The 24,248-nt window shown below is 44.0% G+C and overlaps 3 protein-coding genes across 3 annotated transcripts; all 3 read left to right on the top strand.

Annotated features, from left to right (window-relative positions):
* The first annotated feature begins 8,069 nt into the window (after positions 1-8,069).
* Positions 8,070-8,399, top strand: LOC124522130 (keratin-associated protein 17-1). The gene has a single exon (XM_047093372.1). The coding sequence runs from the start codon at positions 8,070-8,072 to the stop codon at positions 8,397-8,399; it is 330 nt and encodes a 109-aa protein (XP_046949328.1).
* A 5,914-nt stretch (positions 8,400-14,313) lies between these two features.
* LOC124522074 (keratin-associated protein 16-1) lies at positions 14,314-15,963 on the top strand. Its single transcript, XM_047093259.1, has one exon. It carries the CDS (start codon positions 14,314-14,316, stop codon positions 15,961-15,963), a length of 1,650 nt encoding a protein of 549 aa, XP_046949215.1.
* Positions 15,964-20,568: 4,605 nt separating this feature from the next.
* Positions 20,569-21,627, top strand: KRTAP29-1 (keratin associated like protein 29-1). Its single transcript, XM_047093524.1, has one exon. The coding sequence runs from the start codon at positions 20,569-20,571 to the stop codon at positions 21,625-21,627; it is 1,059 nt and encodes a 352-aa protein (XP_046949480.1).
* The last annotated feature ends 2,621 nt before the right edge of the window (positions 21,628-24,248 follow it).

The following is a 24,248-nucleotide window of genomic DNA, read 5'->3' as shown; positions in this document are numbered from 1 at the left end:
CCAGACAGGATTTGAATTTGTTCCTGCCAGTACACTGGGGCACTACCAGTCAGAAGCCTCTTTCAATTCATGGCCAGAAGTTTTTTTTGAATAATTCAGTTGTGAATGGTAACTTTCCTTACAGTGCCATGGTGATGGGAGGTGACTAGGCTGAATTTATGTCTGGGTCACCAAGAGGTGTGGCCCTTGAGGGTCCCAGTTTATGGAAGGGAGCCTCTACCTTGGCTGGGTCCTAGACTTTATTTTCTGTTTCTATCTCCCAGAAAGGTCATGAAAACTACAATTCAAGTTTGTCAAATTCAGCAAATGCTCTCAGAAGAGAAGTAATGTCAGCTCAGTGATGCTGTTAAGAAGATCAAGGGGTGCCTGAGTGGCTCAGTCTGACTTTGCTCCTGTCATGTTCTCTCAGCTTATGAGTTTGAGCTCTGCATTGGGCTCTGTGCTGACAGCTCAGAGCCTGGAGCCTGCTTCGGATTCTGTGTCTCCCTCTCTCTCTGCCCTACCCCGCTTGCGCTCTGTCTGTCTCTCTCAAAAATAAATAAACATAAAAAATAAGACTAACAATTAGAAAATAATACAGCATATTCAGTTGTTTTCATAATGCAGGTTAGCCCAAATAACCTAGCCTGCCATACCATCTGAAACAGAACCTCTGGAGGTATCCTGCCCCATAGAGAAGTCACAATATGTGGCTATTTCAACATAAAGATAGTAACATGAAATAAAATTTAAAAATTAGTTTCACGTTAGTCACATTTCAAGTGCTTAATAGTCATATGTGTCTAGTCGACTCCATATTGGACAGAGCAATTACAGAACATTCTTGTTATCACAGAAAGTTCTATTGGACAGTGATACTTGCAGACTTGAGACTGAGTGAAGCAGCGATTGATAACAATGAAAGATGGGTAAGGAATGGCAGCAGAGACCCCACTCTTTTATAGTGGACACCTCTCAATGTACTGCATTACAGGGGATCATCTCACATTCATTCATGATTTTAGTTTTTCATTTATTTAACAAATATTTATTGAGTGCCCACCTTACAGCACCCACTGGGGGTAAACTGGTGAATAAAACAGCTATGACCTCTGTGGTTGTGAAACATACAATCATAGAAGATATTCTTACTATAAGGCTTACTTACCTTAAGACAAAGAAGCCGTTTTCTGTGGTTCCATCCAGAAAGCCTGACATAAAGGGCAATAGGCTCCAGAAGCAGACACATCTGGGTTTGAATCCAAGCTCTGCATCTTCTAGTTAGAGTAATTGATCTTCATGAGCCTTAATTTCCTCATCTACAAAATAAGGATCATAACACTTATTGTATGTAGTTATCTTGAACATTAACCACATAAACACATATAAAGTACCTAGTGCAGTGCCTGGGCACAAAGGGAGGGGCTGATAATGTGCCCCCTTGGCCAAGAGGTGGTTAATTGTACACATGATTTAAAATCAATGCCATGCAAATATAATAAGCTTCTCAGAAGTCAAGTTTTTGTCGAGCTGCTTCTGGTGAAACCGGAATCAGAGCTTGTCTTGTGATTGTCTCAAAAAGAAACACCAGAAACTGCATGTGTAATATCACCCAATGCACACAAGAGGCCGCCAAAACAGACACCACACCATAGTTTTTCACACCTGCTGTTATGTTCCCATCCTGTTTTTTCTTGGACACCAAGCATTCGTTTAATAGGCACTCAAGTACCCCAATTAGGAAAACCACATCGTTATTGTAAAGTAGTATCTGCCACACACCAAAATAAATTCCTGATGGATAACAGCAGTAAGTGTAAAAAATGCAACTATAAAAACTAAAAAAAAAAGAAAGAAAGAAAGAAAAGAAAAAAAATAGTTGTCTTGTTTGGGAGTGGTGAAGAAGTTTCAAAGCACAAAAGGAGCAGGAAGGAAAATACAGGTAGATGTGCCTATATAAAAAGAAAATTAAATGCATAAAAAATCCATAGTCACAATTAAAAAATGATACCCTGAGACAATTTTGTAGGAAGTGTGAGAAAGGAAAGTTAATGCACTTAGCCTAAAATAAGATGTGTAGCTTGAACATATAATTCCCAAAAGAAGAAAAAGAGATCTTAACAAATGCACTAAGAATGAAGTCACTACAAATAAATACTACAATGAGATTCCATGACCTGACTACCAATTACAACAAATCTCTTGACAAAGAGATTTTAGAGTAATACAAATTGGGGCACTTGGGTGGCTCAGTCGATTAAGGATCCAACTCTTGATTCAGCTCAGGCCAAAACTGAGCTTGGGTTTTCTCAGTCTCTCAATCTTTCTGCCCTCCTCCCCCAAATAAAATAAAACTGAAAAAAAACCTTAAAAATTGGTATTGGTGAAGGCATCTGTGAAATGGATGAAAATGGGAATGATTTTTTTGGAGGATGATTTTTCAATATTTATTTATAGCCTTAAAATAATTAACATGCTGAAGATTCAGTAATTATATTTCTAGGGATTTACTTTAGGGAGATAATAAGAAAGTTGCATAAAGACTCACATCAAAGAAGCTCAGTTCCGTGTTTTGCTTTGGAAAATTGGAAACAGATATCCAGCAATATGGAAACATAATTTCTCAGACTTTCATACTATTTAATAATCAACATCTTTATGAACATTTTCTCAGGCGAAGGACAATATTTTGTGTATAAATCAAATTTTTTTAGAATGTTTTTTTTCGTGTGTTTTGTTTTTAAAAATTTACATCCAAGTTAGTTAGCGTATAGTGCAACAATGATTTCAGGAGTAGATTCCTTAATGCCTCTTATCCATTTAGTCCATGCCCCCTCCACAACCCCTACAGTAACCCTCTGTTTGTTCTCCATATTTAAGATTCTCTTATGTTTTTCCCCCTCCCTGTTTTTATATTATTTTTGCTTCCCTTCCCTTGTGTTCATCTGTTCTGTGTCTTAAAGTCCTCATATGAAGAAGTCACATGATATTTGTCTTTCTCTGACTGACTACTTTCGCTTAACATAATACCCTCCAGTTCCATCCATGTAGTTGCAAATGGCAAGATTTCATTCTTTTTGCTTGCCAAGTAATACTCCATTGTGTGTGTGTGTGTGTGTGTGTGTGTGTGTGTATACACCACATCTTCTTTATCCATTCATCCATTGATGGACATTTGGGCTCTTTCCTTACTTTGGCTATTGTTGATAGTGCTGCTATAAACATTGGGTTGCATATGTCCCTTCAAAACAGCACACCCGTATCCCTTGGATAAATACCTAGTAGTGCAATTGTGGGGTCGTAGGGTAGTTCTATTTTTAATTTTTTTGCGGAACCTCCATACTGTTTCCAGAGTGGCTGCACCAGCTTGCATTCCCACCAACAATGCAAAAGAGATCCTCTTTCTCCGCATCCTCGTCAACATCTGTCGTTGCCTGAGTTGTTAATGTTAGCCATTCTGACAGGTGTAAGGTGGTATCTCATGGTGGTTTTGATTTGTATTTCCCTGATGATGAGTGATGTTGAGCATTTTTTCATGTGTCAGTTGGCCATCTGAATGTCTTCTTTGGAGAAGTGCCTATTCATGTCTTTTGTCCATTTCTTCACTGGATTATTTGTTTTTTGGGTGTTGAGTTTGATAAGCTCTTTATAGATTTTGGATACTAACCCTTTATCTGATATGTCGTTTGCAAATATCTTCTCCCATTCCATCAGTTACTTTTTAGTTTTTCCTATTGTTTTCTTCGTTGTGCAGAAGCTTTTTATTTTGATGAGGTCCCAATAGTTCATTTTTGCTTTTGTTTCCCTTGCCTCCAGAGATGTGTTGAGTAAGAAGTCGCTGTAGCCAAGATCAAAGAGGTATTTGCCTGCTTTCTCCTCAAGGATTTTGACGGCTTCTTGTCTTACATTTAGGTCTTTCATCCATTTTGAGTTTATTTTTGTGTACGATGTAAGAAAGTGGTCCAGGTTCATTTTTCTGCATGTTGCTATCCAGTTTTCCCAGCACCACTTGCTAAAGAGACTGTCTTTATTCCTTCCTTCTTTGTGAAAGATTAGTTGGCCATACGTTTGTGGGTCCATTTCTGGGTTCTCTATTCTGTTCCATTGATCTGAGTGTCTGTTTTTTGTGTCAGTACCATACTGTCTTGATGATTACAGCTTTGTAATACAGCTTGAAGTCAGTGTACGAATCAGTTTTTACAGTATGATTTCAATTTTGTAAAAACAGGTGTCAGCATGAAACACTAGAGTATCCATTGGTCTTACCTTTATTCTGGAGTTTCTTTCACTCTTTTTTTTTCACTCTTTTCTCATGACTTGGGCATCAGTGGGGTGTTTCTATAATCACTGCCCCCAGGGTAGGGTTATTACTATAGAAATGTGGAGTAAATGAGCCAAGTCAACGCTCTGCGTATGCAATTCAAAGTAGACTTCTGTGCTGGAGGATAGTGGGTGGTCAGACAGAGAGGGCCTTGTGGCCTCCTGGATGGAGGGTGGAAGGGTGTAGAATTTGGGGAGAACAGGGAAGAAGATATCTCACCTGTGCCATCAGAAGAAGTATGGTGGCCGAGAATAAGAGAGAACCATGTACTTTTCAGTGGATGCCCACGGTGCATCCTTTAACGCTACGATACTCTCTTTAATGCTATGATACTCTCTTTAATGCTACAATACTGTCCAAGCCCCACAAAACTCAGATGCCATTTCCAGATGAAGGATGGGGAGGCAGAAATTTTGAATGATTTCTGAGTTTGTACAAAACTGACTCTTCTTCCCCCTCAGTTGGAATGAAGTTGGAAAATAGTTTAAGCAGTCTAAGAGAAAGGTAGTTATGTATTCTTAACACACCTTGGAACATGGATTTAGAAATTTGTACCTGATATATATATATGCTTATACATAAATATGTGTCTGTATAACTACCTGTATTCATATCAATATTTATATGCAAGTCTTTAGAGAAAGTGCTAAAAAGGGAAACTAGAATATTAGCAGATTATCTTTGTTGTGTGGTTATGGATGATTTTGATTTTCTTGCTTTAATTTTTTGTATTTTCCAGAAATTCCACAATAAGCAGGTATGAAATTCATAATGCAAACATTATTGTTTTTATTATTATTTAACTATAGCATCAAAGGCTAATGACAATCTGGAAAAAATATTTATAAATCATCATACAGACCAAGCTTTTGTTTTCTGTTTCACAAAGCAGCCCTATCAATCAATCAAAGCACTTAAGCATATGAAATGTTGCTTAATTTCTTTCATGATAATAGAAAAGCAAGTTACTACAATTGCCAGAGCCTATCTTTCTTCTATCAGATTGGCAAGATCATGAACTTTGATTACACGTTGTGTAGGTCCTCTCACACACTGATGGGTGTGTAAGTTGTAAAACCTTTATGAAGGGTGATTTGGCAATAGCCATCAAAATTACAAATGAAAAAACTCAAGGATCCAGCAATTTCTCTTCCAAGAGTTTATGGGAGGGCTATAGCAAGATATGCGTAAGTACACAGTTACATAATAGCAAAATATTTAAAATTAAAGTTTATAATGCAAGATATTGGAAATATTAGAAACAAATGTCTTTCAATAGAGAATTGGTTAAATAAATGATCAGTACAATAGAACACTATGAAGAATGTTTTTATGTACTGAAATGGAATGAGCTCTAAGATATCTTGTTAAGAGGGAAAAAAAAGAGTTAAAACCAGAGTGTATACTATGCTACTATTACACCTGCTATCATGTATAACGAACAAAAACATATCTATATCTATCCATCTGTTTTTCTTGTATATAAATAATACAATAGCTAATGTTTATCAAACAATATGTAGCCAATACACTGCTCTGAGAGCTTTATATAACTCAGTTAATCTTCAAAACAGCCTATGAGATTGGCACTATAACTATCATAATTTCCATTTTATAGATGAGGAAATTCAGGTGCGGAGGGGTTAAGTGAGGCTGGGAGCAGAGGGGAGGGCAGGTGAGAGGCGAGAGAACTGACTGGTGGACACAGAAAGAGGAGAGACTTTGCACTGCCTGCCCTTTGGTGTCCTTCTCGTGTGACTGCATTGCCTATTATTAAAAAGAATGAGGGGCGCCTGGGTGGCTCAGTCGATTGAGCGTCCGACTTCAGCTCGGGTCATGATCTCACAGTCTGTGAGTTCGAGCCCCGCATTGGGCTCTGTGCTGACAGCTCAGAGCCTGGAGCCTGCTTCGGATTCTGTGTCTCCCTCTCTCTCTGCCCCTCCCCTGCTCATGCTCTGTCTTTCTCTGTCTCAAAAGTAAATAAAAACATTAAAAAAATTTAAAAAAAGAACGAAAAGGACGTGTCTGTCTTGGACCTCACTGTATTACACTTACCCAGAGGTGTCCATCTGTGGATGTGCAGTGCTGGAAGGAACGCTGGACCAAGAAACAGAACATCTGGGCTGCCTCACTCCATCATTAATGTGTCCTCTCCTGGGCCTTTGTATCAGCTTCTGTAGAAAAGAAGTGCTTCAGGGTGATGGTCATGGTGACATTAAATTATGTCAGTGTTTCCTAATCTATTTGAGAATTTGAGTCACCTGGAAGCTTTAAAATATACAGCTTCTCAAGCTCCCATGAGCACATACTCTGATTTAACAGGACTGGGGTCCAGGTTGGAGGTCTGCATTTTTCAAAAGCCTCCGCCCTAGGCAATTCTGACATAAAATCACGGTTTAGAAACCCTGGACCACATGATGTCTCCCTCCCAGTTCTAAATGTCCACATCCTGTGAAGTACTGAGCATCCTATCAGATCCAAGCAACCCATTATCTAGCTCCACCCTTCTCAGTCCATCTAGCTGGTCTTGGAGGCTGCCTTACCTCCACGCCCACCTAAAAAGAAAAGGCAAATTAAAATGAGGGGCTGTGTCTCTTGACCCAGATCTCCACACCCACTGCCACCTTCATCCCCACCTCCCACTCAGTCCCCTTCTCTGGGTGCTGCCTTCCAAAGGTCGAGCCTGTAGTCTCCAGGGTTGCCATCACCATTCCAAGGTACCAAACCCAACCCGGAGATAGGAATTTCGACCCATCGTGGAATTTACACGCGGACCTGAATCCTCTGTCTTTCCAAAGGCATTTTATGCCCTGCGATGGTATTCTGGGTGTCTTGTAATGCTAATCCCGCCCACCGCCAGGTGGTCTACGAAGTTGGAGCTCTTAAAAGAAGTGCACAACATTCCCATTTTAGTGAGATGTTTTGGACATTCCACGATCTTCCGTCCTTCTTCTTCCCTTCCTTCCCCTCCCCCGTCCCATCTCCTTCCATCAAGGAAAGCGTTCTGATCACTGCTCTTCCAGCCCACTTAGAGAGGAGGCTGAGTGCTCAGTTCACCTGGAGGCCCGGGGAGAACGTGGCTCCCACCTCTTGCAGTTTTATGATGAGTCTCTTTCCATCGCACAAGGCAGTTATTAGTCATGACTGATGCTCACTGACCAAGCCCAAACAAATGTGTGGCACACTCCACATACCACACACAGTCACAAATGTTTGCTTTGCTCACATGGGCCCGCACGAGGATACCATTTCCTCCTGGGAGGAGCCACAGGACCGGACCTCGAGAGCAGCCACTCTGCCTGCAGCAGGAGGCGCAGGGCCCCCGGCTTTTGCCCGCCTGGTTTTCCGGGACGAGCACCCACGATGAAACGGGGTTGGCTGCCAGCTTGCCACCCGAGGAGACGTGGAAGGGGAGGACCCATTCCAGAGACAGAGGCCGCGGCTCCCTCTGACCTGGGCTAATGACGGCTGGCCCGTGTTTGGCCATGATGACAGGTCTTTTCGAAGATGGCATTTTTACCCTCTGGACAAATAGCAGTTGGCCCGAGTGGGGCTTTTTTATGAGTTGAGGTACTCAGGGCTGGAAAATAAACAGGCAGCTAATGAGACGTTCTTATGGAAACTGGCATAAATAATAACAAAGGAAACATCCTGTCCCCTGTGCCAACACCCTCCGGTGAGGGGCTATAAAAGCTGCTGGCCGCTGGCCACCGTCAGACGTGGGGAACTCCGGCCGCGCTCCTGACCTGCCACCTGACCAGCCGGGACCATGGGGTGCTGCCCGGGGGACTGCTTCACCTGCTGCCCTCAAGAGCAAGACTGCTGTGAAGTGTGCTGCTGCCAGCCCGCCTGCTGCGGCTGCTGCGGGTCCTGCTGCGGCTGCTGCGGGTCCTGCTGCGGCTGCGGGGGCTCGGGCTGCGGGAGCTCGGGCTGCGGAGGTTGCGGGAGCGGCTGCTGCGGGAGCGACTGCTGCGGCAGCGGCTGCGGCTCGGGCTGCGGGGGCTGCGGGTCCAGCTGCTGCGGGTCCAGCTGCTGCGGCTCGTCCGGGTGCTGCGGCCCCGTCTGCTGCCAGCCCACGCCCGTTTGCGAGACGAAGTGAAGCCCCATGTCTTCTCCGCGGAGGTGGCCCAAGCAAAGCCTGCACCTGCTGCAGGTGGGGACCCCTCGTCTCCGGGACCTTCCCCGCATCCAAGACAGCATCCTGCCTCCGTGTTATTGGTAGACGAGGGCTTGTTCTCCAGCGCCTGCCCTGGTGTTTCAAGGCCCCGAGCACAAGAGCCATATGCTGGTGAGAGACGGAAACTGGTTCCCATCCAAAGTGATCCCGAAGCTCACAGGGTGAATCCCCATGGCTTTATTTTCGTGGACTCACATGTCTTGTCACTATAAGGCATCCTCTGACTCAAGGTGGCTTTGGGACTGACCCTTCTCCTCAGATTTCTGCTGCTTTTTGGTGCAAAGATTTCTTTGTTAACTTCTTAATAAATTCGAGCTTGCTGGCGTAACCAAATTAGTTCTCCCGCCTCTTCCTTGGCTCCCTCTTGGGCACCGGGCCAGGAAAATTTACTCTGGCATCCACAGTCAGGGTTTTGAAATGTGGTTTGTGGACCACTTGCATCAGAATCACCTGGGGACTAGTTAAAATGGAGATTCTGGAGCTCCCCCGCCTTCTCCCCCACCCCCAGACAGGCAGAGTCAGAATCCCCAGGGGAGTGGCCTGCCGATCAGTGTTTTTAACAAGAACCCTAGGTGTAAAATAAAATTTCCATGTGCTGCATGAGATTTCACTTGGGGGGGGGGGCTTTTAAAAATACAGATTCTTAGGCTTCACCATTAGAGAACTTGTCCATTAGCTCTAGGGAGGCAGCCCCAGCCAGGACTTGCATTTTTAAAATGCAGTAAATGGGTAAATGCTGAGGTTGGCCAGGGTTTACTCTTGAGCAAGGGGCATGGCTTCCTTCAGCATTATGGCTCTCCTAGAATGGTTCTGCAGGAAGGCTTCAGGTTTGGTCAGAACTTTCTCGCAAAGTCAGGGGAAGAGGCTTTGGTGAAACAAGCTTGATTCAGAACGGAAGAGAGTCCTGTGGCAAAACTTCGTGAACATGGTGCCTATGGATGTTCTGGGAATTCCAGTTCTTTCTTCTAGCCAAAATGCTTCGGCCAAGTCTGCCTCTTCTGGGTTAGGTTTTCCTGTCCTGAGACCAACTGTACTTCTTCTGCTTGAGTCCCAGGGATGCAAGGGGTGAATGTACATCTGCCAGGTGGGGCCTGAGCCAGGTGTGTGTGGGTCCAGTCGGAAGGTTAAAATTTAAAAAATAGTTGATTCAACTTTTTGCTGAACATGATCTTTTTTAAAAAATTTTTACATTTTATTTTATATTTTAGAGAGAGAGAGCGTGCGCGAGTGCAAGTAGGGGAGGTGCAGAGAGACGGAGACAGGATCTGAAGCAGGCTCCAGGCTCTGAGCTGTCAGCACAGAGCCCGATGCAGGGCTCGAACTCACGAGCAGTGAGATCATGGACCTGAGCTGAAGTCTTAACCGAATGCTTAACCGACTGAGCCACCCAGGCACCCTTCTTGCTGAATGTGATCTTAAGCTACATGTGGAATAAAGCTAATTCTGTTCTTGCCTTGGAAGAACAATATTTATTTTTATTCCTGCAAAGCAGTGTTTCATTCAACAAACAAGAAAAAATATTTTTTTAAATTCAAGTTAGTTAACATACAATGTAGTCTTGGGTTCAGGAGTGGAACCCAGTGATTCACCTCTTACATATAACACCAGTGCTCATCCCAAAAAGTACCCTCCTTAATGCCCATCACTCATTTAACCCATCCCCCGCCCACCTTCCCTCCAGCAGCCCCCAGTTTGTTCTCTGTATTTAAGATACATGCCATTAAGCATGGCAATGATCTCTAAAAATACGAAAAAATGCAGAAAAATCTGAAGAAGCAATAATAGCCACCTGGATTCTCAACTTCAGCATTTATCACTGACATGTATGTTTCCAGACTCCTTTTAAGCATATTTACAAATAAAACTGGGATGTTATTTTTACTTTTTTTACCTTAATTTTTTTTATAAGCCAACTTTTTAAAGGTATAATTTATATATAATAAAGTGCACCTAATTATAGTATACAGTTTGATGAGATTTGCCAATCGTATATACTCAAGTAACCACCACTGCACTCACGGTATAGAACTTTCTATCATCCCTCAAATTCCCCAGTGCCTCATTTGCAGGAAATCCTCCCCACCCCTGACCCAAGACTCAGGCAACCATCAACCTTTTGCCACTTCTAGAATCTCATATAAATGAAATCATGCAGTGTGACCTCTTCCACTTAGAATAACATTATTTATATTTATCCTTGTTGCAGATATCAAAGTTCATTCCTATTTGTTAAATAGTATTGCATTGTATGAATAAAGGACATGAAAAAAATATTCATCTACTGATGGGAATTTGGCTTGTCTCCAGTTTTGGGCTATTATGAATAAAGCTGCTATGAACATTCATGTATAAATTTTCTTGTGGACATATGTTTTCACTTATTTTAGATAAATACCTAGGTGTTGGATCGCTGGATAAATAGTGTGGCAATGTTTAACCTCATGAAAAAGCTACCCAACTGTTTTGTGACTGTTTTGCCACCAGCCATGTCTGAGATTTCCAGTTGCGGCACGTCCTTGGTAACGCTTGATATGGTACATCTTTTTTATTTTTAGCCATTCTAGCAGCTATAGAGTGGTAGCTCATTGTGTTTTCATTTTTTTTGTTTCGTTTAAAAGTCCAGCAATACTACTAGTGTCTTACTTGGGAGAGACTTCAAACTTTGAGTCTGCCCTGGTTCAGTTTCAGACTTACTATGTAGGCCATTCTTTGCTCTGGTTGGAATTGGCCTCCTAAGAACTAACTCTTTAACTCCCAGGACAAAACCACAGCCAGAGCATGAGTGTGCCAACAGTACAAAATTGCCAAGAGGCCAATAGGTCTGCATTGAGCAGCTGTGATTCAGAGCATCTGATTCTTCTATTGCTTCTGATATGGCTTCCCGGATGGGTGAGAGCAGGGTAGTGATTTCTTTGAATTACTGACAAATCGCTGCCTTTCTTAGCTGCCCGCAGAGGTCCTCATTCATTTGTCAATAAATATTAATTGTAAACTGCCTATGTATCAAACATTGTTCTGGGTGCTGGATATATATCAGTGAATACACAAAATCCTTGCCCTTTGGTACTTATATAATGTCAAGGGAGATGAAAGCTATAAGAATAAAGTAGAGGGGCACCTGGGTGGCTCAGTCAGTTGAGCTTCTGACTTGGCTCAGATCATGATGTCATGGTTTGTGAGTTCAAGCCCTGCGTCAGGCTCTCTGCTCTCAGCACAGAGTCAGCTTTGGATCCTCTGTCCCCCTGTCTGCCCCTCCTCTCTCCCCGCTCATGCATGCTCTCTCTTTTTCTCTCTCTGAAAAATAAATAAACTTAAAAAAAAGAACAAAGTAGAAATGTGTAGATTGTTAAAAGATCTGCTAATTCCACTTAGCAGGGAAGGATTCTTTGGGAGGACATTATGGCATAACAAGTGATGCCACATTAAGTTTCTCACCTGAGAGAGTTTATGAGGGACTTGTGGGAGGAAGGCCACCTCCATGTGAATTGCATTGCTGGCTTGGCTGAGGAAGACGAAATGCATAGAGACAAACTGGAAAGGTGGAGATCAGGATCTTGGGGGCTCCTTCTCTGCCTTACCCACTGCAAGACTGTTGTCCAAAAAGTCTTCTTTTCCAATTGCCTGAGAGCTACATCTCAAGGATGACACTTCTTGTTCCTAATCTTCCACTTTCAACCACTAGATTCTATTATAGATTCTACCTCCATAAGACCTCTCATATTGCTCCAGTCCCATGGCACTTCCCAGTTCAGGTTGTCACCAGGAAACTTTTGAGTAACTGCTCCAGAACGCTGATGGTCTCCTGGGCTCCAGACTTGCCCTCCTTCTCCAATACCTTTGCCATAGCCAGAGATGCCTTTCCAAAGAGCAAACTTGGTCAAGTTGTTCCCTTGTTTAAAATACCCCCATGTCAGTATAAAATCCAACTACTTGTCGTGGTCCACAAGGGCTTTCATGGTAGAGTGCTAGTAACCCTTTTAGTACCATTGTTGTTCCTTCCTGTCCCCTGAACCTTCCATCCTGGCTGTGGAACAATTTACTGCTCCCCAAATGTATCATGCTTTTGATGAGCCTTGTCTAATTTCCCAAAAATCTTGTGGGTGTTTCTCCCGGGTGCCCCCATAGGACCAGTGCAGCCATCTGTCATAGCACTTGTACGTCTACTGTACCATAATTGCTATGGATGGATCTGTCTCTCTCCTAAACTCGGACTCCTTGAGGCAGGAATTGCAACTCATTCTTTTTGTAGCCCTCTCACAGAGCCTGATGATGGTTGAATCGAATGGATGAATAAAAGAGAAATTGAGTGAGTAATTGCATAAATTAATGAATGAAGGGAGAGATGATGAATGGATGGCATGATGGTTCAGCTTTTCTAAAGGAGAGCCTGGGTTTTGCATTGATGTTGAAAATGCGTTGTGGAGCTGGGCCTTTACTGAAACAAGGATGTCAGGCCTTGGTGTTTAGAAACCTAGGATTCTTGGGGTGCTTGGTGGCTTAGTCAGTTAAGCATACGACTCTTGATTTTGGCTCAGGTCATGATCTCACGGTTCATGAGATCGAGCCCTACTTGGGATTCTTTTTCTCTCCCTCTCTGTCTGCCCCTCCCCTGCTTGTTCTCTCTCTCTCTCAAAATACATAAATAAACATTAAAAAAAGAAACCTAGGGTTTGTTTCTCATCTCATGTCTGTCTCAGGTAGTAGCATTGACACACTTTGAGAAAACATCTGTATTCTTTGCTTTTGTTCACAATGTCTTTGCGAAAGATCTCTGGCCTTTCCTCTTTATCCTTTGGGTTTTGGAAGTGTCTTTCTTTTAGGAGCTATTAAATCACCAAAAGCAAGAGAGATTCTGGAGGGCCACTGAATGCTTGAGGTATAAGTGGGTGGGGGGAAAACAGGGAGGAGAAGCATAGAGGCAAGATCAAGTACTTTCTGGGGACAAGTAGAGCCAGTGGTCTGGGACAGGACCGTTCATAGAACAGGACGGAGGGCAGCACAGTTGGCTGAGCCTATGACATGCAGCTTTGACAGTCTTTTGAGAAAGGTCAGACCAAACAGAATGGTGAGGAGGAAGGAGAGCATCCCTAGATTAGGGGGCAAGCTGAGTGGGATCTTTAGCAAGTGACTTAAGCTTTCCAATTTCAACCACCTTTCCTTTTCTTTACCTATAATGGGAAGAGACAAGTTCTTATCTTGGGGGATTGCTGATGGTTTTAAATAAGACCATTTCTGCAAAGCATAGTCATTTAAAATCCAGCCCAGACATCCCTTCTCCCACAGAGCTCACCACTGCTCTCCTCTACTAATCCCTGTATGTCTATTGTTGACCTTACCATGGCACTGCAATGAGTTTGCCTGCATGCTTGTCTGCCCACCAGAGAATGAGATATGTAGGAAGGAGTGAGTAGGTCCTATTCATGTGGACATCCCTAATGGCTCCCCCTCTCCCCACGGCTTGGTACAGAGGACTAGAAGATGGATAAATTATAAGTTCCTCTCTTCTTCCCCTGTTCCTGCCACTCAGAAACACAGATCATTCGGTTTGAAGGCCACGATGCTTATGCCAAGATGATCTGTTGCGCCGAAGATTCCAAATTTAGCAAGTCAATAAACAAACAGCTTCTTTATGGGTAGATAAACAACTTCCAGATCAACAAACCTTGGCATAATAAGATGTTCCTCTGAAAACCGGCCCAAACAACAATGAGGAAAAGACGCAGGGTCTCCAAACAGCACATGCCACTGAGTTGGTATAAAAGTGAGGGCTTGGGAGAGCTGTCCCAGTCAGGCAGCACCCCTCTCAGCACTCACAAGGAGCAGAGCCACCACCACCATGTCTGGAAACTGCTGTTCTAGGAAATGCCCATCTGTGCCAGGCATCTCTCTCTGCTCCAGTGAGGTGAGCTGCGGAGGGCCTGTCTGCTTGCCCAGTTCCTGCCGGAGCCAGACATGGCAACTGGTGACCTGCCAAGATAGCTGTGGGTCATCTAGCTGTGGCCCACAGTGCTGTCAGCCCGCCTGTTCTGTGAGCAGCTGTGCCCAGCCTGTGTGCTGTGAGGCCACCATCTGTGAGCCCCCCTGTGTTGTGAGTAGCTGTGCCCAGCCTGTGTGCTGTGAGGCCACCATTTGTGAGCCTTCCTGTCCTGTGAGCAGCTGTGCCCAGCCTGTGTGCTGTGAGGCCACCGTCTGTGAGCCCGCCTGTTCTGTGAGTAGCTGTGCCCAGCCTGTGTGCTGTGAGGCCACCATCTGTGAGCCCGCCTGTGCCCAGCCTGTGTGCTGTGAGGCCACCATCTGTGAGCCCGCCTGTTCTGTGAGTAGCTGTGCCCAGCCTGTGTGCTATGAGGCCACCATCTGTGAGCCCGCCTGTGCCCAGCCTGTGTGCTGTGAGGCCACCATTTGTGAGCCTTCCTGTCCTGTGAGCAGCTGTGCCCAGCCTGTGTGCTGTGAGGCCCATTCCTGCCAGCCGGTCCTCTGTGTACCCACTCCCTGCCAGTCCATCATCTGTGAGCCCAGCTGCTGCCAGCCAGTCATCTGTGAGCCCAGCTGCTGTTCAGCTGTCTGCACTGTGCCTAGTTCCTGCCAACCAGTGGTCTGTGAGCCTGTCTGTCAGCCGGTGTGCCCCACGCCTAGCTGCTGTCCATCTGTCTGCTCTGTGGCTAATAGCTGTCAGGCTATCTGCTGTGACTCCAGTCCTTGTGAGCCATCTTGCTCAGAGCCCAGCAACTGCCAGCCAGCTCGCTGTGTGGCCCTGGTCTGTGAGCCTGTGTGCCTTCGCCCTGTCTGCTGTGTCCCAAGCCCTTGTGAGCCGCCTTGTGTCTCAAGCACTTGCCAAGAGCCCTCTTGTTGTGTCTCCAGCATCTGCCAACCCATCTGCTCTGAACCCAACCCCTGCTCAGCAAGTATCTGTGCACCTAGTCCATGCCAACCTACTTGCTACGTAGTCAAGCGCTGTCGGTCTGTCTGCTGTGAGCCCGTTTCCTGCCCGTCTACCTCCTGCCAACCTCTCTGCTGCCGCCCAGGGTCTTCTGCATCTGCTATCTGCCAGCCAACTTGCTCTAGGACTTTCTACATACCCAGCTCCTGCAAACAGCCTTGCTCTCCTTCGGTTCCTTACCGCCCAATCTGTCGTCCAATCTGTCGCCCAATCTGCTCTGGACACATTACTTACAGGCAGCCATATGTGACATCCATCTCCTATCGCCCTGCCTGCTACCGCCCATGCCACTCCATCCTGCGCCGACCAGCCTGTGTCACTTCACTGTCTTACCGTCCGGTCTGCTCCCGCCTGCCTTGTGCTGACTCCTGTAAACGAGATTGCAAAAAGTCCACTTCCAGCCAACCAGATTGCACTGACTCAACGACCTGCAAGGCTGAGGTCTCAGATTCCAGTCCCTGCCAGCCCACTGAGGCCAAACCCACCAGCCCAACCACCCGTGAGGCTGAAGCCACCCCGCCTACTGCCACCAAGCCTGCCGACCACTGATCTGGCCTCAGCCCACCAATTCCTGCAAAGCAAACCTCCAGCTGGAGAGAAACCTCGGCTGCCCCCCCCAAAGCTCACAACGACTTAGAATCTTTCTTCACCATCACTCACCTTCTTCTTACACTTCAAAAAACTCACCAGAAATTTCAGTATCCTAATGGTCCAAATGCAGGCCCCCTGGGCACTGAGAGGGGGATCATCCTGAGCTCCTGCCTGCTGCTGCCATCAAGCTGAGAAGAGCTGCTTCGCCACGTCATCTGGAGTCTCTTCCCCAGCGTTAGGTTTTTTTCTGTCCTCATGCCTGTGTTGCCTTGCTGGGTGTGCTCATGTTCCTTGGGGACATCTTCCATGAGAAAAAGATATTTCACTGTCCAATAAAGTGGCTAAGTTGAAGTGGCATGTTATTCTCATTGTGCTGTTGTTAATATTCATATTCTCATCAGCTAACTTATTTTGACAGCAACTTCATCCACTCATCCATCCATCCTTCCAACACGCTTCATTAGACAGCTGTTGGCTGGGGACTGTGGTAGGCTGTAGGACTGAGAAGTCAGCCTTTGCTCTAAGGGAGCTCACTGTTGGAGTGGGGATGGGGAGAGACAGATAGGCAGAGAGACAATTGCCACGTTCTGTTGTGCTAAGTACTGGGACAGAGGCAAGCACAGGGCAGTCTGAACTCAGCAGGGTACAGGGAGAGATAGGAAAGAATTCTTGGGGAATGTGAAATTGAAGCTGGGTCTTTCAGCACAAATAAGAATGGACCAGGTCAAAATCAGAAAGGAAGAGCTTTCCAGGCAGAGGAAACATATACACGAATGGGGCTTGTGAGCACACTGTTCGTTACTGAGGCTTGGGCAGAGGTGTGCTTAGAGGCATGGTGAGTTCTAAGGTCAGTTAAGTAGACAGTAGTGACCTGAACCCATTGGGCCTTGTAATCTATACAGAGGCATTTTCGTTTGGTGCAGGGTTGACATGAAGGCACTGGGGGGGCCAGATATAGAGCAGTGACATGAAGAACACTTAGTTTTGGAATGTCCCTCTGACCTTGGTATAGAGCAATGAATGGAGGAGCATGGACTTGGATATAGGGAAACTGGGGAGCAAGCCAGTTGACTTTGGGGTTCACAGTGGAATGAAAATAAGTGGGAGGTCACATGTACAATAAGAAAGACAACTGGATTTCTTTTGTGCAAGAGCTTTATTTATATTCTCCTAGTCTCTGTAAGGCACAATCCTTGTGTAAACTTCATACACAGCCTCTTACAATCCTAAGGACAGAGTCTCTTCGGAGTAGTCTCTTAGGGCACAGAATGAGGGGCTATGTCTAGTCCTCAAGGTGCATCTTGGGCTAACCTAAGCACAAGAGGGGGTAGAGCAGGGTTTCTGAACTTCAGTGCTATTGACATTTTGGGCTAAATAATTCTTCCTTGTGGGCATCATTCTTTAACATTGTAAGATATTAAGCAGCATCTCTGGACTTCACCAACTAAATGCTGGTAGCATCCCCTGAGTGTGGCAACCAAAAATGTCTCCAGACATTGGCAAACACCCCTGGGGATGAGGGGCAAAAATCATCCCTGTTTGAGAACTTCTGGGTGAGACAGCAGCAGAGGGAGAATCTCAAAGGTGGAACTTATCCTGCATGTTGCTGTCAAGGGTACTGTCTCGTCAGCCTATTGAGATTTATCTCCACCTCCTTCCAGAGTCAAGAGAGGAGTTGGCCAGGGCTTTAAAATCTTTGTCCCAAGCACAGACCCAGTGTTTCATGCAAATCATAGCAGTTCTGTGAAATAAGATGCTTTTGTCTCTATTTTACAAGATGAAGAATATGAGTGACAAACAATCCAAGGGCCCATCAACAGAGACAAGAACACTGTGGTGTATTCACTCAATAAATACTATGCTGCAATGAAAACTAGACAATGGCCATATGTAAAACAGGGGTGAACCTGACCAGTGTAGAGTTGATACAAACAAGCCTCCAGACCACATATATATTTAAAGCTGAAAAACAACACACACACACACATGTATGAGTATACACACATGTATACATATGCACATGTATACACACTTACACATATATGTATACCTCACCACACATACACATATATGTATATATGTATATACACATATATATACCTTATGTATATTCACAGGGAATGCTAAACACAAAATTCAGGACAGTCACAGCTAGAAAGTAACATACAAGAGTAACATACAACGTAAATGCATGTAACATACAAATAACATACAGAACATACGGTTCAGTCCAAAGTTTGTGTTTTTTATACATCACCATGTCTCTTGCTATGATCACAACAGCCCTTGGTGATACATTCGATGTCTTTAGTGCCTTGCCATAGCAAAGTGAAAGGTCTCCCTATTGAGAGATACCTTTTTTTCATCTTTATTGAGGTATAACTGACAAAATTGCAAGATATTTAAAGTGTACATTGTGATGATTTGATACACACATATATTGTGAAAAGAATCCTCCTATCTAATCAACTAACACATCCATCACCTTATATTTCTGGGGATGTGAGAACATTTAAGTTCTCTTAGCAAATTTCGATTATGTAATACAGTGTTATTAACTAGAGTCACTATATTATATATTAGATCCTCAGACCTTATTCATCTTATAGCTGAAAGTTTGTACCTTGTACCAACCTATTGAGAAGTTTCTTTAGGAGAAAAAAAGGCAAGAGCAGAATCAGAGAAAGATGGATGTTAAAATCGATTACTTTAAAAACAATAAAAGTGGTATGAATGAGCACAGGACATTGGTACCTTTTTCAGAGCGAAGTTGACATGGCTTCTCAAATATATTCATGTTCCCATTATCTGATCTATTTGGTAAGACCAGAAGTATTTCTCCTGACAGATGGAGAGCTTTGGGATGTAGACCTTCAGGAATAAAACAGCGCAGTGATCTTTGCAGTTTGCAAGGTGCCTAAATGATTAGTGATGAGTTGGATGGCAAAAGGAGTAATCTGGGCTGTAACACAAAAAGCAATGGTTAAAAAAAAGGCATTTTAATGACAAAGGTGAGGACTTCCCAGATCATGATCTCATGGTTCATGAATTTGAGCCCTGTGTCAGGCTCTGTGCTGATAGCGGGGAGCCTGCTTGGGATTTTCTCTCTCCCTCTCTCTCTTCCCCTCCCCCACTTGCTCTCTCAAAATAAATAATAAATAGACTAAAAAAAAGAGTAAAAATAACTTGAGCAACAGCAATGCAGTTAGTTGGTAAACTCTTGGTACTTTGCACCCTTGGGTAATGAGTCATCTTGTCCTGTGGAATGCGTTAGTAGCAGAGCCCAAAAATGAGACTCTACCCTATTGGGATCCAAGGCCATGATCTTTCTATTCTGTCATGAATTTCTGGTGTGAACCAGGTCAGGACAGGGAATGATGTGGGTTGCTGAAGTTGGCCAGTAATGCAGAGCCTTGACAAATCTAGAAAAAGACGGGAAGAATCAGTACAACCAGCACCTCATAAGTCCCTCTTGGAAGAGGCTGATTTAATCCTTGGGAAAATACTTTGCAGTTATTAAAATTTCCAAATTAAAAGAATGTCTTTGGGTGTATGGATAAGTGGAGGTAAGTATTCATACCAGTTTAATCTAGTTGATGACTCTAGTCACTAACGGGCAAATGGTCCCCAGCAAGGGGCCTGGCCACCTGCCCACTAGCCAGTGCACTGTTGTACTAAGGTCAGTCTTCAATCACTATATCACAGTCTTTCTCCTCCACTCCAAAGTCAGGAGGTCTAATAGGTGATTACAATCCGAGGTTTGGGGGTCAGTCCCAACTAGGTTTGGATCTTGTTTCAACCTCTTATTACTTGTATAATTTGGAGAAATAGGATTTAAACTCTCTGAGTTAGTTTTGCTACCTCTAAGATAGCAGTGAGAATTGCAGCTACTAATGAGGACCATTGCAAAGATTCAATGAAAAATGCAGTCAAGGGCTTGGTATATAGTAAGTATGCTATAAATGGAATGGAAGCCATTAGTATTAGTATTAGTATTAGTATTAGTATTACTAATAAAGTTGGGTTTCAGGAAAGCCAAATGGGAAGGTTCTAGAAAGAGGTGGAGACACTGAAGTGTCCTTGGGATGTACTGCCTGGTTCACCATCTCAGACATCGCCCTCTTTCAATTGGGTCAAGGCTTCATTTCCTGATTGTCTAAATGGTGCAGAACTGCATTCCTGGTGGAAGAGCAGGTTGCTTTGGCTGGGCTGAGGCCTTCTGATGAGAGGTTAGCACAGGGAAAGGCCCACTTCAGGGAGGCTGGAGAGCAACCTGTAAAAAAGACAGCTCATTCCAGAGCAGGAGCAGCATCAACGAATCCAAACTCGGCAAAGAAAACTCTCAACTCAACAGACAAGTTTTTAAACTGGGGACAATATCTTCCAGGCTCCCGAAGCCTACTAATCAGATGTTTGTATACAAATGAGTAGAAACAATAACAAGGAAAGATGCTCTAAGTCATACCAACACCCCTGAAGAGCTATAAAAGCCCCTATAAGAGATATCTTTCACACCCAGGTATACTGAGTTTGCAACTCCCTAGTGAGCTTCACATCAGCACCATGGTGGACAGCTGCTGCCCCGGAACCACCACGGCCATTCCAGCTGTGCCCACCTTCACGTGCTCAAATGGTGGCAGTTTCCAAAACGGTATCTGTTTGCCTAGTTCCTGCCGGAGCAGAACTTGGCAGCTGGTCACCTGCCAAGGAAACTGTCAGCCATCCAGCAGTGCACCAAGTGGCTGTGGACCTGCTTGCTGCCAACCTACCTGCCTTCCGGCAACTTCTTGTGTTGGTTTTGCCTGCCAACCCATTTGCTCCCGCACAGCCTGCTATGAATCTGGAACTGGTCAGTCTCCTTATTTGGAACCCTCCTGCTTGGAACCAACCAGTTGTCAGGCAAATTGCTGTGAAGCCATCCTCGACCAGCAAAGCTCCTGCCAAGAACCTATCCTTGTGTCCAGATCAGCTTGTGGCCAATCGGTCTCCTGTGACGCTAGGTCCCAACAGCCATCCTGCTCTGAGGTAAATTCCTGTGCTGAAAATTCTTGCCCACCAATCACCTGTACAGCCAGTCCATGTCAGCTAACTTGCTGTCAACCAGGTTCATGTCAACACATCAATGGTGAAGATCAGACCTGCAAATTAACTTATTACCAACCCATCTGCTACATTTTCAAGACTTGCCCATCGGTTCCCTGCATGCCTGTTCCCTGCCAGCCATCAACTTGTGTGTTCAGTTCTTGCAATGCTACATGCTACGCATCATCCCCTTGCTGGTCGCTTTGCTGCCAACCAGCTCCTTCCATATCTTTCATCTGCCAGCCAGTGGCTAACTGCCAGCCCCCATGTTCTGTAAAGAACCCTTGTAAACCAGTTTCCTGTGGCACCGTGCTTTCCAGCCAACCAACTTGGGATGGATCCACTTCCTGCAACCAAGGTGGCTGCACACCCCCTTCCTGCCAACCAGCTTGCTGTGTAACAGGTTTAGGCAAATCATCCGGTGGTGGCTGCAATGGTCTCCAACCAACTGCCCCAAGTGTCTGCAAAGCCAGCACCTGCTTGCCAACTTCCTGCCAACCCAACCATGAGTCCAACGTCTGTAAGACAGCACCTCGCTGATGGAGCACCCTTCACAGCTCCTTTGAGGTCTGCCACTATCTACAAGTGCATAGCCACCCTATGGTGCCCTCTTCCTGCTGAGCACAAATGCTATCTGTGGGCTAACTTCATTCTGAGTCCAGCCCCACATTCTCTCCAGGCGCTGATGAGGGGACTTGTTCAGCCACTAAGAGATCCTTCTTTACCAAGGAGGACATTTCAGCAGGCATGGTCCTCTCTATGGCTCACATTTCCTCATGTTGTCAATTCATTTCACCTCAGCAAAGCCTTCTCTCCAGTATTTCTTTTCTCTCTCCCTCTCTCTCTCTCTCTCTTTTGTTTTGATGTAGCCAGGTCTTTAAAAAGACTCCTTTGCTGCCAACTGCTAATAAAAATGTGAGTGGTGGAGCATAATGAATAAAACTCTCAGAATGCTTTCATTCCTTTCAGTACACCTCTTCATAGATTTCCTTCAGGTCACATTTGAACACGATGACCTTGGGTCCTCTAAGTTAGTGGTTCCCCTTGGTTTGCAAGGGTGGCTGGTGTCTGCAATTATAGATGCTCAATCTGGAAGGGAGAAAGGGCAAATAATCCCCTGGCTTCCAACCTTTATACCACCAAAAGCTCTTTTGAGTTGAGTGGCCTTCGTTTTCCCACAGTGAACAGACTTGGGAAGCCAAAGACAGAAATGGTCCAGGGAAGCCACGGGCTAAAATAAACATAGGTTTGGGGCAACGAGAATAGCTAAGGGTTAATTCACTTAAAACTGGTTTTAATGATCGTTCACCTAATGGCCAATTTAATAAAATGTAAAATTAGAAATTTTTTGTTGTTTGTTTGCTTATGTCTTTGACATTTTAAGAGACAGTTTTAATAACAGTCTAAGATAACATCTGAGTGAGTATTCCTCATATGTAATTATCAAATCTAAACATTTGAAAAATGGTTGGACTGGTTTTCTTTTGGAGAAAGATTACAAGGAGGTTTGCAGAGTGTATCTGTGGCAATGATGTAAAATCCTTCTCTGAGGGGATCTGGCTTCCCCTTTCATCAAAGGCTCTGGGTCTGTGAAATGATTTAGGTCTGAAACTCAAAACATTCCTACACAAGTCCGTGAAGAAACACATGTGAAGATGCTCACTGTGACATTTCTGTGATCATACAGATTTTAAAAGATTTTAAAGGAATCTGTGTCCACTACTGGGAGGGTGGGTAGGCAGCAAGCAGTGATTCCTTCCATGAGGTATTTCTTGGTCTGATTCTCCAGAGAAGCAGAACCAGTAGGATAGATATAAAGAGATGTAATAAGAGGAATTTTCTCACGTGATTTTGGAGGCTGGTATGTCCAAATCTGTAGTATGGATCTGCAGGCTAGAGATCAAGGAGAGCCAACAGTGGGGAAGAAGTTTGAAGGCTTTTTGGTGGAGAATATACTCCAAACAGAATAAAATAGCTACCTGTAGGAAGATAATGGGGCATAAGGAGAACAGGAGTTAAATTAATTTGTATATAAGTATGTAAAGAAAAAATAGGACCGAGGCCTTGCAAGGACAAAAAATGATAATGTGCCATAAGGAATATAATTAACTCAGTTATTTGCAACTGAAGTCCAAAAAGGAAATTAAAAACCGGAAGAAGAGAGGGACCTTGATACTGCAAAAGAATTACCATAGATGGAATGTCTTCTAGAAATAACATTTTAATGGATAGCCCATTTAAATCCTCTCTCCCACATCTTCCATGGAGATTTCAGTGATGCCAGAAGAAGCAGGAGGCTCTGGAAAGCGTGATGCATCTTACCTCAGTCCTGGACAGAACTGTCAACAATATTTCTTACACTGTAAGTTTAAGAAATTACATCTCCTTAAACAATTTGCTTACTAATACCAGAATTCTTGACATAGCTGGAATTTCAAATTCCATTTTGCAATAGTTTTTGACCCAGCTAAATGTGTGTTATTCTCTTTATCTTTCCAATTGTGGATTTCTCTGTTGTACTGGCAAGTGTTTTACACTGGCCACCTGCCAACAGGCAAACTGCACGTTTTCAACACCTCAAGTGTAAAAGGTGTCTTGGGAAATGGTGTATCTCTTCCTATACTTGGCAACAGTTTAAATAACTGAGCATTTATTAGATCCTTTTAGGTTTGCTAGAACTTGTCCATAAAACATCTGAACCTCTTATTATAAACAATGTTCTGCAGAGCCTGAACATGCTTATAACTAAATCTTTATTTTCATTTATGTCCCAGATAAGGGAGCAAAATACAGGGAAGTCTTGAGAAAAATATTACAGACAACCACCACTCAGACATTTTCTTATATCTACTTTGGATCTTCCCCCCAAAAACCCCACAATTGAAATAAGACATTTTTGAAAAAGTTGAAGTCCTTTTTGTACCCTTCTCCAGCTCCAAAACATTTACATTTGTCCCTACTCAGATACAACCTTGTGTACACTTTGAGTTACTGTTTATGTAAAGATAAAACAATGACTAGTATTTATGAAGTATTTAGACAATACCTAGAGTTTAGACAAATTTAAAAATTTACATATACTATGTAAAATCACACCATTTATTTTTCTCCTTCACTATTGCTTTTAAGAATGACTTTTATCAAGAATTAAATTGACTAAT

Source organism: Lynx rufus, unplaced genomic scaffold, assembly GCF_022079265.1.
Source record: "Lynx rufus isolate CCGP_SWC_20201006 ecotype Redwood Valley unplaced genomic scaffold, mLynRuf1.p SCAF_34, whole genome shotgun sequence".
NCBI lineage: Eukaryota > Metazoa > Chordata > Mammalia > Carnivora > Felidae > Lynx > Lynx rufus.
This window is presented reverse-complemented; position numbering and strand designations above follow the sequence as displayed.

Bases quoted from the DNA above. Each gene is read 5' to 3' on its own strand.
- LOC124522130 (XM_047093372.1), top strand. From the start codon at position 8,070: ATGGGGTGCTGCCCGGGGGACTGCTTCACCTGCTGCCCTCAAGAGCAA.
- LOC124522074 (XM_047093259.1), top strand. From the start codon at position 14,314: ATGTCTGGAAACTGCTGTTCTAGGAAATGCCCATCTGTGCCAGGCATC.
- KRTAP29-1 (XM_047093524.1), top strand. From the start codon at position 20,569: ATGGTGGACAGCTGCTGCCCCGGAACCACCACGGCCATTCCAGCTGTG.